This window comes from Falco rusticolus, chromosome Z (assembly GCF_015220075.1).
Source record: "Falco rusticolus isolate bFalRus1 chromosome Z, bFalRus1.pri, whole genome shotgun sequence".
Taxonomy (NCBI): domain Eukaryota; kingdom Metazoa; phylum Chordata; class Aves; order Falconiformes; family Falconidae; genus Falco; species Falco rusticolus.
In genome coordinates this window covers 44,462,510-44,477,200 of record NC_051210.1, presented here as the reverse complement: position 1 = coordinate 44,477,200, position 14,691 = coordinate 44,462,510, and the positions used below count along the sequence as shown (strand labels likewise).

At 37.9% G+C, this 14,691-nt stretch overlaps 1 protein-coding gene across 5 annotated transcripts in view; it reads right to left on the bottom strand.

The window, feature by feature from the left end:
* Window positions 1–14,691, bottom strand: part of PRUNE2 (prune homolog 2 with BCH domain) — a 144,457-nt gene that overhangs the window by 96,632 nt on the left and 33,134 nt on the right. For all 5 annotated transcript variants that reach the window (XM_037373799.1, XM_037373801.1, XM_037373800.1 and 2 more), the window contains exons 2-6: window positions 14,477–14,581; window positions 13,813–14,015; window positions 12,354–12,517; window positions 4,312–4,464; window positions 1,893–1,987 (exon numbers count right to left, since the gene is read on the bottom strand). In XM_037373799.1, coding sequence (XP_037229696.1) covers window positions 1,893–1,987; window positions 4,312–4,464; window positions 12,354–12,517; window positions 13,813–14,015; window positions 14,477–14,581 — 720 coding nt within the window. The remainder of the gene's footprint in view (window positions 1–1,892; window positions 1,988–4,311; window positions 4,465–12,353; window positions 12,518–13,812; window positions 14,016–14,476; window positions 14,582–14,691) is intronic.

The window sequence follows — 14,691 nt, the reverse complement described above, 5'->3', positions numbered from 1 at the left end:
ATAAGAGAATTCTAAACTGAATAGACAGGTCTGGAAAGTTTTGTCTGGAATTCCCTTACATGTGTTATTTTTCTGATACTGAGGAAAGTAACTAGGGCAGAATGTTTTTACAAGCCATCTGCTTTACCATGGTGCAGACCATATCATCCCTTTTGCTCTAATAAGACCAAGTAAAAAAGGCCTTGTGTTGGTCAAGCACTGTAAATGAGTGAGTTCAGAAAATACTTGAACAGAGGGCAGTAATGCAGCAAACACAGAATAGACTTCCATCCCAACTACGAAATTAAGATCACTTTTAGTACAAAGTGTGACTTTGTAAACATTGTAACTAGAAAAAAAAAGTTACATCTCTGAAAAATTAGCTCTTTCAGAAACAAACTATTCACAGCAGAAAAAAAGAGAGCAAAAAGTGAAGAGAGATACATGTAACTTCCAGAGAAATAACATCAAAAATGCTAGCAACAAAATTACACAACAGATCGGGATTAAAAAACATGTAACACCAGTAAAACACTGACCAGTTTCTTCTATTTACATGTAACTGAATCTCCTTCTCTTCCACAATGGCCACTAGATATATCCTAAGAAAAACAATTACAAAACACCTATTGCTTGACCACCAGATCTTGACACTCCTTGAACAAAGTACGTCACCATCAAATGTTAATTATCACTGAAAGACGCTTGAAAATTTGCCAGCTTTTAGGACTATGAAAAACTTACTGTTGCCAAATTCAATTTGTGAGTTGCACCCAAAACAAGTTTTAGGTTATCGATTTGATATAATTTGACTATGTAGAGTAGTAACAATGAGTTCAGTCACATTTAACTGGAGCTTTGATCTGTGGAGTACAAGGCCTGAATTCTACATAGTCTATTAAAAAAAAAAAAAAGGAAAATAAATAAAGTAGAAGATGACAACCTCCTTTGCATGTCAAACACTTTAGCACAGGTGACCTTGAGCCAAATGGTGAGATTGCAAATTGCAAATATATACCATGTAGAAGTGTTTGTTGTTGAGATTTTCTTCAATCTAGTTAGTTTAGTTATTAATCTGTATATCACTATGCAAACTTCCATCAGATTTAATACTGCCATGTCACACCTGTTCAGTGATCTGAACATTAATAGTTTTAATTAATATTTTTTACATAATAGCAAATAACATTTATATCTACTTCAGGTCAAGGTAAATAGCTACTGATATGAGTAACACAAATCACCTTGAAATAATACAAAATATACCACACAAAAGTTTTCCCCAAGCAATTACAAAATGTTTGGGACTGGTCAAGGAAGACAATCCAAGCAGCCACTTTCAGGCTGTCTCAGGGATGCTCATAAAGACAAATGTATAATTTTGATCCAAAAGATCAAAATTCTAGGAATTTCTGTCCCATCAAGGTCCTTTTGTTTCTACCAACATTTTCATTTAGGCAATGTGGCAATGGACACACTTCATTAGGCAATTTCAAGATAGGTTTATAGAAGGCATAAAAAAATATCCCCTCTCAAAAAGCTGAGTAAGTATTAGAGTGGCTTTATAAATTGTATGCCACACTGTAAGTGTGTAAGTAGGACAAAGTCTTAGTAACTACCTCCTGAAGTATGACAGAAAGCTCACATCTTCGGTTTACCCAAAGGCCGGAATCTGCTGACGTCACTGTCTTTACCCACCACGGTACAGACAAACATGAAGGAATAATCATATAATCATAACCATATAAGTCAGACTAGAAAAAGCTACTGCTTCTCTCAGAGTTAATTAAATCACTTAAAATTCTGCTTATATAAAATCTTGAGAAAATAAATGGCTCAAAACTTTTGTTAAACAACCATCTCCATATGCAACAGGGCTGCTTACCAACTATGCTGTTTAGATTTCCTCTTACCTCCAGTGTCATGCACACTGTGCTAATTGCTACTTTGATTTCTCCATCTGAAATCTCCTTGAGATCCTTCAGCATAATTTCCTCAATACTTACACCTGTTTGAGAAGAGAGTAGAATTTCAATATATACAAGCATCTACAGCTGACAGATGCAGCAACATAAATTAAAAACACAGCTTAGACTTTAATGTTGAGCCTTTTATATTTTAGGACATGCTATGAGAAAACCATAACAATATTTCAAAGCTTAATGTTTCTAGAGGGATTCTTAAAGTAAGGAAGAGATTTAAGGGGGGGGGGGGCGGAAAGCAAAGGATGAAGAACTAAGTCTCCTGCAATGAAGTTGTGTGAACACTCACATTTTTTAAGCAAACAGAATTCCAGTTGATGATAATGTATAGACAAACCATTCCTATAGTCTAACATGAAATCACTAACACAAAACGTCTCTGGAATGAGTAAGATATTGAAAACCTCATATGGAATACTATGGTATTTATAAAATATTCAGAAGCAAAAGGCTTAAGATATTCTGTAAAGGAAGTCATTCAACCTTTCTCACAAACTGATACCAACACCAATGGGTGTTGCTTATACACATCAAACAGTGAATGAACCAACTAGATGTTTAGTACCATAGAAATAAAAGCAGATATTTTCATCAGAAACTATGGTGTAAAATTGGAATTGCTTCACGCTGCAAAGAGGCATGTTGATATATTTAGGTATGATGTATTGAAAATCCACCTATCTCTCTCTCTGAGAGAGATGTCTGTCTAAAATGCTGTAAAGATTCTAAAAATAAATATATATCATGTACAGGGCCATGGTCATGTCACACAATCAAAAATAGACATGATAGCCAAACGTCTGTATAAAGAAAGCTGCAAGCCACTTGGTTCAATGTAGGGCGGCAACTAAAATGTCCAAAGACTTGTAAAGCGTAGTAGCAGAGCATCCAAAATGTGTTTGCGTGACTGACTTTTAAGAGGCAGCCAAATATCAACTTAAGCCAGTGAAATTAATCCTCTCATTACTGTTCCTGTATAGAGTCCAGCTACTGCATTCAATCTAACAAAAAGATGAACTGGTTAATGTTCACATATTTATTACATTTATGTATCTGTTCTTTTAAAAATATTTATAGATCACTTGTAGACTTTCTGGTGGACTACAGCCCACTGTGCCTCAGACAAATGAATTCATTAATTCAGGCCAATAAACCATTATTTCTTTTATTAAAATTACTGGCAACCAATGCCACGCATACTGAATCCGTTGGACCTACTTGTCCAAGCTTTGGCTTGGATAATAGGGTGAACTTCATAGTCCAACTACATGGCAAACATTACTAAACCAACTTCCCAGGCAACTGGCAGAACTAAGAACTGAGCTCCATAAAAGCCACTGGGTCTTTCCAATCCAGGCTGAAATCAATTCATTTCTGAACTATGATTCCTTGACTAATGTCTGGAGGAACTTCAGGGAACTATGTTAAGATTTATAGCCCTGAATTAATTTAGCTTGCAACCTCACTGAAAGAAAGAGCAAGTGAAGCAGCACCTCAGGTTCTGTCCTTAACTACCAGCTAGGGCAGCTGCCTCAGGCTGATGGTCTGAATTCACATGGGAGAATTCTGCAGATGAGCGGATAAAGAATGGTAAACGAAGACTATGAGTCTGTATGGACTCTGTGCATACCTGATATATCAAACCAAGAAATATCTCAGAAATTCAATACTCACTCTTTGGTAGTAACTTGATAGCAAATGCCATATAACAAAGACAGTAAAACGTGAGTTATTGCAACGATTTTCTTCAGGCTTTCAGAGCATCCCTTCAAAAGCCTGCTGCCAAATTTGGGGTTCAAACATTCCCACTTTTGATCACTGGAAAAATGACAACTATGTTCATCTACTTCCAGCAGAAGAAAATAAAGAACTGCAATTTTCCCACTGCTTCTTTAATCTTGGTCTGAAGCCAAATTCACTTCACCTGTACACAGCACTTGATAAATCTGGGAAGGTTCAGAAGATAAAATCCAATCCCACACCACATAGGCAACTGCAGTCCTATGTCTGCACATGGGCTGACACATTGATTAAGCACCTGTACCTCATCAGCACAATTTTTTTACTAGAATACACTTGTAAAATCAATATATGAAATAAATTAATGTTTACTTTATCTGTAAAAGCAATACAAGATTATTTAGGAGTTCAGTAGTTCCTCAACAGAAATTACAATTCCATGATTCAGAACGTAGGCCACTTCATTTAAAATTAAATATAATACATGTAACTGTCAATGAAGGTAGCATGCTCCAACTATTTTCACCTAACACAATAAGCTGATATATTCTGATACCATTACCTAACTAAATTTTTAAAGAGTCTGAAACATGGAAGCAAGTTGCATTACCTTGTGGGTTAAATGAAGTCTCCTGGAGAACAGAGATAATTTCCTCTCGTGGGGGAAGATCTGGAAACTTTTCCTCTAGGATTGACAGTATTTTCTCCTGTTGGTCTGTAATTCTGTCAGCTTCCAAAGACATGCACTTGAAGAGAATGCTTCCTGAAACATTGAAAGACAAAAATTAATGCCTCCTGTAAACAGCAAAGAGAAACAAGACTGTTTATTGTATCGCCATCCAAGCCCCTTCCTTCTCGGAGGCTGTATCCACTGACAAGTTCACTGAATTAGATATGGAATGCTTTTCACAGACACATCCTCCTAACATGATGGCAGTTTCTAAAATCTGAACTGGGTGGCTTGTCAGGGCCTATGCTACAGCTAACTGGCTGGTCCCAGTGCTGCCATGCTGTGCAGCACACTTCTACACATCTAACGCATCGCTGCTGCATGGCCACTAGCGAGCAGTGGGACATCAGGGCTTGTTCCTCTCTCCAGCCATGAGACCAAGTGTTGGTATGTTTGCAAACAGTAATTCCATACTGCCAGCCTTCCATCTAGAAATGTGTAAATGAACTGCTACAATGGATATTAAGGAAGAAATCCTTTACAATGAGATTGGTAAGACACTGCAACAGGCTGCCCGGAGAAACTGTGGATGCCCCATCACTGGAAGTGGTGAAGGTTAGCTTGGACGGGGCTTCAAGCAACCTGGTAAGTAAAAGACGTCCCTGTATGTGGCAGAGGGGTTGGACTAGATGATCTTAAAGTCATTAGTCATTTTGATGTAACTGACTTCAGATGATTCCTCATCAATGAATATAACAAAAAAGCACAGCACATTCAACCAAACAAAATGATGCATTCAATTTTAAAATCTGAGAGAAACATAGTCCATTAACTTCACCATAATCGGTATGCTCTTACAATATAGAGGTGAGTTTGGTATCTTTTCAGACAACTATGTGCTGCATATATTCCATCCTGGATGTGAAATGTTCCTGATGGTTCAAGGTTTAAAGTCACCCTTTCATTCCCTGGAGACTGGGATCCCATTTACTAATATATCCAAAGATAGTCTTCACTTCCAATTACTCACACAAAATCAAGGATAATAAAATCTTATACTTCAGCACTGAAATTATTTATTTCTGTACTGTGCACAGTGATTTCAAACAAGCACATGATTGCATTGCATCATGCTAGATCAATAAGCAGATCAGGACAATACTATAAAATGGTCAATGTAAGCCAAAATGTTTAGGCTTCGGCACAGAGCCAAAAGAAGAAGAGATAAACTCGCACATAGCCATCCTCAATCTCACTAGACCGACTAGGACCCAACATCTAGTACGTATCCATTTTTCTCTTACGTGGTCATCACATAAAACAATGAAAACCATTTCTTCAAAATTCATAAAGCACTTGCAACACAAAAGTTTTGTCATGCTAAGTGCAGAACTCCTTACTAGACAAATCCTGTGTGGATCAAATAATGAGTAATGCTTAACAAGACAAAAGCTGTTCCCCATCAGATCTTAATTTCTGGAAATTCACATACATGAAATTCTATTCTGTGTTTCTGTTACAGATACTGTAACTGCCAATATTCTTCTAATTCTCAGAATTCCTTCCTTTATGTCAGTCTTATCATCACTTTGGGACAACGCTCCTGCCCTACTCCATAGCATTAAAAATATTAAAGATATATAGACTGCACGAAAATCATGCATACTGACCCAGACTAACATTTGTAAATTTAAGTACAGAAAACATGGCTCCACAGCAAGCAGATTTCAGATGTCTTCAGGTAAATAACTGATATATCAAAGTACCCAAGATACTTATATATATTTGCAAGGCCTGTTTTTCAGTTCCTTTTATAAGAAGCAAGTTTCTCAATCAGCAGCCTCAAGGATGATTCATCTAAAAATATCCCTTGTTGTATCTCCTCTAAAAGTATCTCTCGTTGTTCCCACTCTAACCAGATCACAGTGCCGGTGCTACATATTCTTGTTCACACCTTGGGAAGGCAGTGACCAGAATGAGTTAGGCAGCCCACAACACACTCCCAGTCAGCACAAAGCTGCACCTGGATAAACGGCAGCTCAGGGACCAGGTTACATGAATTATTTTAGCAACAGCAATCTTCTGCTTTTTCAGCACCCTTTTTTTCTTCCAGAGAAATTGCTCATGCACACACAAAGAAAACAGGGACTCCAGCAGAAAGTACTGAACCTACAACACATGCTCTAAACGCATCACACAGGTACCTACTGGAGGGAGGCTGTAGCACGCCCCGCGCAGCCCTCCAGCAGCACCAGGATGAGCTAGGCAGCCTGTCCGTCTGCACAGGTCCTCACACATACCACCTGTCCAACTTCTACCACAGCCATGTGGCTTTGTGGGGGTGGTGGGGGCAGTATTTGAGGAAGACCAAGGAGATAAAATCTTAAACTGAACATACTGGAAAATGCAGTGTGAGTTGCGTATCCAATCAGTCTCATCAGTTTTGAAGTCAACATGATGTGAGCTTCATCGTCTGTCTGATTATACACACTGTACTACTGTGTAGGGGAGGGCTGCTGTCAGCTCAGCAACTTTTGATTCATTTTAGCTCCATATGCCACAAAACATTCCAGCTTGGTTACAGGGTTGATTGTGAACTGAACAATAACTACACCACGGTTTTTATCCAGTCAGTCCTGAATTTCGACTAAGTTCTAAGACAAATGCAGAACTATGTCCTTCCTAAAACATTGTAAAAGCTCAACCATATAGAAACAGTCAAGACAATTTCTGTGTCCCAGAACTTAAGGAAAAGTATTTTTTCCTGTTTCTCACAGAAACAATTCCCAAGCTATTACAAAAAAACTAAATAGATTAATTAACTTTTTTTTCTATGTATGTACTTCAAATAGGTGGTGTTCCGACCCAGCACAGGCAGTTTCTGCTGTCAAGTTCTGGGCTGGGACATCAAATTAAACTGACTAGCTCCGGGCCCCATGTAGCTCAGCTTTTCTAGAGCCAAGCAAAGAGGACTGGGAAGCAAGACAGGAAGGCAGCTGGATGAAGAAGAGGAAGTGTCTCACATTTCTCCTACTGCAGGAAAAACCAGAACTGTCAGCAGAAAGCTGTGGTTACACCCAGAGAATCCTAGCAACCAGGTCAGTGCCTGGCTGAGACTTTATCAAGTGCCTGAACCATAACAGCTATGCAGCATCAAAAACCATAAGAAGTATTCATTTGCTAAAATAATACATGGACTTCTTTCACAGCAAAGTGGTTCTACTATGGTGTTGCAGCAGCATTGCTCACATCAATAAAACTGGCTTAATTCTCCTAAACACATGGATTGGTGGAAGGAAACTTAGACATTCTTTATCTATTCCTCAATTAAAAGGGATGGAATGATTGCCTAGGACACACTATTGTAGCCCACTGTGAATTTTAACAGGTACTAGTGTGCATTTGCCTCTTGCTTTGCATATGTGTGTCCAGTTCTCAGTTTATTCAATGGCAAGATTGTCTTGGATTTGATCTCACCTTTGGCAGGACACAGACATTACAGTAAAGTTGTAAAAACAGAACGTGTTTTGATATGCACTGTGCTGCAGCATCTAACTGGAAGCCTTTGCCTTTTACTGCTCAGTTCACGTCAGGGTCAATCCCTTTGCATATCGTGATCCAAAGCAAACTTAGAAATTTTGGGATTTATCACTTAATACAAGAATGAAATGCAGTAAGCCTGAAACAATGCCTCATCATAGGCAGATGTCTTAGAAAGGTTTTTAAAAAGCTTTTTTTCCCCACTTGTCACCACGATACCGCAGTGCTTACAATTGCTAACTTTTCTACTAGGATGAAAGCAAGAAAAGGATCCTTCTCAAATTAACAGGGTGTCAGCAAGCCCTGAGATCAACGTTTATTCTTCCTTCATTCTTTAATACTATGCTTATCAGCAAGAAAGAAAGGCACACGTCTTCTCTCCCAAGCATCCTCAGCACCCTTATGAGGGTTAAGATTCCAGGTAATTCAGAAAAACAGTTCACACAAGGTAGTTCTGCTTGGCCAAAGGTCCGTAGTCCCATTTAGTCACGTGCTCTCTTCTAAGTACCTGCTGTAAAAGAGATACACAGGCTCAGAAATCTCCTGCAGTTTTTACTGACTGCTGGTGTAACTCCCCCAGGGTTTCTGAAAGCATAATGGAAGCTGCTCTGTCTGCTGACAAGAACAGAGAAAAGAAATAGGTAATACAAGATTCAATATTATTTCTTGTGTACATCACACTACATTATAGATATTTTTCTCCAAAGGAGAGGTCACTAGAAAACAGGCTAGGACTCAAAAAAAATGTGCTTTTTATTGTTTTTTTGCAAAGCAGTTTGGAAGTGGAGCACTAGTTTTGCCAAAAGCAATTGCTGTGCATTAATATTAAACATGATCTAATGAAGGCAGAAGTCGTTTTGGGAAAACATTAAGAACAGCACAAGCATCTCCTGAATCACAAGTTTATGGCTGCAAAAAACACTACAATGAAAAGACAGGCATTTCTCCTGTCAAGGTTTTGTTCCATGACCTGGAAAAATAGAGGACAGGGAGAAGTGGAAAACCAACAGTCCCTCATGGAAAGTATACCTCAACACTCCAGACCCCCAAAAAAACCCACAAACCAAAAATGTAAAATGGACCCAAGCAAGCAGTCTTTATTGCAATTAACAGTGAAGTCACAAAGCTAGAACAATATTTAACTGGGGGGGGGGGGGGGGCGTGGCAGGGGCAGCACTGCCTCCAAGAAATCTGTTTCCATACATAAACACAAAAGTAGCAGTCCAAGTAAGTGCAGTGTTTGGTGAAGTTCAAAATGCTTCTTTCTTTCTGGTATTTATATTAGGGAGGCATCAAAACAGGGAACATGTGAATCATCTGATCAATGTACAAGACGGGGAAAAAAAAAATGGCATCATTCCTAAAGTCCTTAAAAGGGCATTTCTTAACATTTGTCTGGGTGGCTAGAATAACAACATAATTTTCTCTACTGAAAGTCAGCCTGCCCCAACAGGGCACAAAAAGACCTCAGCCACGCAGCTCACAACTAGCAAAAGCAGATTCACCTCCAAAAAAAAATAATGCTGATGCTCTTGCTGTAAATCTGTCTCTATTTACATGTTGCAGTCTGCACCTTGTGGCATCCTTCAAGGCCTTATACAAATAAACATAAGGAGGCATTTTTGAGAGTGCACTGACCCAAGGTACCTGACAGCGAGTGCTTGGAATCACATCCTTGCCAGCTGGCTGCAACAGAAAATGTAATGATTCAGCAGTTTAATGGATCTTGAGTTTGGCAACAGTCCCCTTGTAAACATCTCTGGGGAAATAAAATAATACAGGCCCAAGACTCTGGCAGGTTCTATAATTGTTTGCTTCTGGCACAAATCCAGGGACAGCACAAGCTCTAACTTAAGGCAAATATGGCTGTAAACACTGACTCTCAATGCAGGCTCTGTTCAAAGACCAAGGGTAGAAATAACTTATAGCATGTCTGATGGGAAGACAAAGATGCCAGGAAAGCATTCAGCTGAAAAAAAGTCCTTAAATATTAACCTGCCTAAATCAATAATGTACAGTTTCACAGGAAAAGTCTTTTCTCTTGACTTTTTTTTTTTTTTTTTTTTTTAATACAGACAAGCAGGTGAAGTTTGTTCAAAGTTGAAATACTGCAGGTTATAAACACCTGCCTTTGTTATTAAATAAAAAGATTGCTAACAGACTGTAAGAAAAAGGTTTGAAAAAGAGGCAACAAATGAAGCTGTCACAGCCACTATGCAATAATTATTAAAACATGAGATACTTGTATTATCTTTCAAGTCTTCTAGCAAAATACTCACTGGAAAGCCAGAAAATGAGAGACTAGTTCCCAGCACACAGACTCAATTTTAGGATTTCTCAGCTATTTTATGAAAATAAAATCCTAATTCTCATCACTTTGAGATCGACTTTGGCCTTCTGTTCTGAACTTCACCCAAAATTTATACAAACTAACAATATACAGATTCTAATATACATTGGAAGTAACATAACAAGTCTCGAAGACCCAGCAGGGCCTTTTCACCGGCTCTATGCCCACAAGTGCTGCCAGAGAGAGGGGCCATCCTGTGAGCCCCTACGCACGCAGCCACGGGTAGTGAGGATGAAGCAGCCATCTCTACTTCCAGGACATGGTATGCGGTCCCTTTATCTCCTGTGCTCACAGCTGAGATACATTTCAAAAGCTATACTTTATGGGCAAGGACTTTGACAGCAGGCCATGGTATATATACAGAGAAACACAAAAGCTAGACTTGGTAGGTTGTATTTGATCTTTTATTTTCAGACTGCTTATAGATCAGCCATCTACATACATTTATATCTAGGAATTACTTTTTTTTTGTCTTACCAAAACCAGTAATGGGACTTACTGACTCTTGTGAATTTGCAATGGAAGGTTCTTCAATACCAAAAACCTTTTCTGCTTCCAGAGACCCACAACAGGACTTACTGTATTGCTTAGCCCTCTATACGTACAAACTGTGTTGCTGGGAGAAGTTGAAAAGCACAAAGCCACAAGTGCAGCTCTCTTTTTTTTTTTGTTTAGGCTTTGTCAATCACTTCTCATACCATGTAGGAGAAGGTACGCAGGGACTCCTATTTCCACTAAATTCCTCAAACATGCAATACCAAATGCAGCAATTAAAATGAAATTACTAATTTAGGAAAAAAAAAAAGCTACTATCTCCCTCAAAACTAGAAGTGCTGTATCTAATGCAAATACTTCCAATATTTCTCTAATAAAAGCATTTTATTTTAATTTGGACACAGACTAGACAGCCAAAATATGCAGACACTTACAACCATGTGTAGTACTTGAACACGTTCTTGTTCGTTACTCAGAGCACTGCATCCTCTTTTCCACCATCAGACAGGTATCCTGTGAGATCCCCAAAAGCCTTTTTTTTGATTCTGCCTCCAAAATCTATTATTATGCTTGGTCATTTACCTACATTCCTGGATAGCTACTTAATAGAAATTTGGAGCTTACAAAAATGTATCATGGCATGTTTATTAGAGCTTATTAGCATGGAAATGTACTAAAAGAGTAGGCTAAATGCTGCATTACTGTTAATGCTTCTTCTATGGAAATATAAAAAAAAATTAAATTTTGTAATTTCTCATAACATGCTCATTACGTTAGTTACCACAGTTATAAGTACAATGACAAGCCAAGACTCCAGTAGCTTCTGAAGTCTAAGTGTAAGCAAGTTTTCATAATTTTCATTAAACATGCCCACATTAATTTCTTAAAAGAGCATTTACCAGTTGCACATCACTTAAGATATAAAACCTTCAAAATTCATTTAGCACTATTAAAATTCAGTAAATAACTTAAAGCCAGCAATCAGTTCTTCTCAACCCCAGTTTTATTTCCAATTGAAGAGTTCTGCTGCAGCAAATAAACTGAGTAAATCAATACAAATGACTATGAAGACAGAAATGAAAATACTTCTGACTGCTGAAGCCCCATCCTTTGTACTCTACCAGGCATACTATATAAAAAAGGAGAGTGCAATGAAGATTTGGTTACAGTGTTTTTAAACCATAAAAGTTTCACATCACACCATTAAAACATCATTTATAAAAAGGTACCATCATTGCGACAAGCTTTAACATGTAAATATTAGATTCCAATCCATATTGTTGTCCACAGTGCCCCTGGAATCGACGAACTGCACAGCTTTTCCAGCTACCCAGCTGGTATGTCGACAGCTCCATTTAATATTCTTGTCTAGTGATACAGCAAAGACCTCTCATGCCTATTTTTAAATGCACATTTTTAATATTCAATATAATGTTACTCTTTAACAAACTCTTTACTCCCTGCTTCTTTTATGAAGCTTCCCGTGGTCTTTAAAGGGATTGTTAACCAAAGAATGGATCACACTCTTTCTGCATGAGCAGATTCAGAAACACTCCATTAAACCTTTCAGTATTTAATATAAAGAGTAATCTCTCACCTCTGAGGAGATAAGCCAGTTGCTGAGTGATTAACTCTGGTGCCTCTTGAAGAATCTCTTTTACTACTAAAGAGGAAGACGATGCTTGTAACTCCAGGCTGCCATCACACTGCTCATCTGGATTGATGACTTTGACAACAGCTGATTCCAAACTTTTATCCTCACTATCAAGCAAATTCAAAAGTTATATATATATTTCTTTCTAGCTGCTTAGACAATGCAGTAAAACAGTGCAAAAATTTTTGTAAAGATTCCAGACTAAAACACTAGGGTTACTGCTCCTTGAAGTCTACTATAAAGCCAAAGAATGTCATGGTAATATCTTAAAATCTATTTTTTTAAAATGAGGTGTTCATGGTGTTTTATTGCTTACTACATCACCAAGTACTAAGATTTAAATGTTTACATTTCTATTATCAAAATCTTTAAAAACTAACAATTTGAAAAAATATTTCTACATGTATTGGAAGTATCACTCTTAATATAGGGGAGGATTTGGGATTTTCCCTATTGAGTATTTTGAAAACTTACAGATCTTTATTTTGCATTTAGACACTATGTTCCTGCTTATAAATATAATAGCAACAGCAAAGATAAACTATATTTAATAAATAATATGTTAATCATAATTCTTTAGAAGGAAGAAATACAGGAAAGGACACTAATAAAAAGCAAAATTTACAGATAATTTTTACTCTGAAAAAGAGAATGATGTTCTGAGCTGACTAAAACTAAAGAATCAATACCTATGAGATTTACGTATGTTTCTCGTATTAGGTGTTTCTAATCTGCAGACCCCTCGGAGTATGACGGGGCGACAGCACAACAGGATATTATTCATCTGAAATGAAGTTCTAAAGGGAGCTGGAAGTAAACAGCATCCTTCACTCTGGGCCAGAGAAGCAGGCCATGCAAAGAGGCTCCCTACAGATGTTTCACTATTAGCTTGTAGATACTCCCTCTTAAGGATGAGTATATGGACTATGGTCTTCCACTGAGCAACTCCAAGCCTCTAGCATTGACAACAATTTGAGAAAAATCCTGTAGTTCGTAAGGACTGCAATAATCTAGCAGCCATCTTAACACATGCAAAAGTGGTATCCACCTCCAAACCACTAGGAGAGTCTTAATGCCTTTAGTGAAAGCCAACTAAAAGGCAGGAAGAAAACTAGTCACAGGAAACTTCCAGACTATTTGAACTAAACTGCAATATCTAATCTAAACTGTGTGAGAATACAAGGTCCTTAAAACAGGGACATCCATTAGAAGTGACAGAAAGGTGACTATTTAGGTTGTTACATTTACTGGACATAATGGGAGTTAAAACATACTTTGATTTCCTCTCTTTGGTCTGTGTTAACATTGCAATACCAGTATTAATGCAGAAAAAATGTAAAAGAAAATTTTTAAAGCAGCTCAAACCCACATAAGCCATCTTGCTGTACATACGATGCAATACCTTGTCAGCATGTTGCTGTTTACAAGTGTTAAAGACAATTTCCCTTCAGCGTTCAGCTGGTGCAAATTGATTTCATCGCGGAAGATATGGAATGACTCCGGGATATTCAGTTCCTCCAATATACATCTTGTCTCTGTGAAGTAGCTAAAATCTTGTCTTGGTATGTTCAACACCGGTAAGCAAAGAACGTCAGGAGGACTGACCTGTAACACAGGTGTGCATTTGTCAGAGTTGCAGAAAACAAAAATTGGTTTTTCTTAGGAAAATGTTTTAACACAGTGAGCAATTAGAAAGAGCCTGATTTTTCTGTTTGTTTTTTTCCCCCCCTTCTACTTCTTTATTAAGAAAATGTGGTTTGCTTTTTCTCTTGTTATTCTGTCTCTGTTTGCTTCCCACAGAATCACTGGGAAACCAGGAAGGAGGAAGAATGATGTACAGGGGTGAACTTCTGCTGCTATTGAATAAGCCATCTAATACTCACTCATTAATTTTAGTATGGAATGAAATGTAATTGTTTCTACATAAAAATCTCACCCCTGATGGTAACAAAATCATTGTCCAGAATAACGTTTCTACTGTATGTTGTAGTTAACTTAACAATGAGATGTCTGTAACAACATGGAACCAATGAGTTAAGACCACTCAGTCCCATTCTCCCCATTACCTTGTCTAGAAAGTAGGCATAGGCCAGGGTAGAAATAAGAGAATCCAAATCACAGGACTTATTCCCAAGAACAACATGGACTTTCTCCAAGCATTTGCTCCTGTTCTGTAACAGTAGTAGAAGACAATTGCAATGAGTGACAATGACGACAAAAAACAAAGGCCTATCACCATGGCACTTTGAAAGACAAGTTAAATATCATGCACCGTCCACAC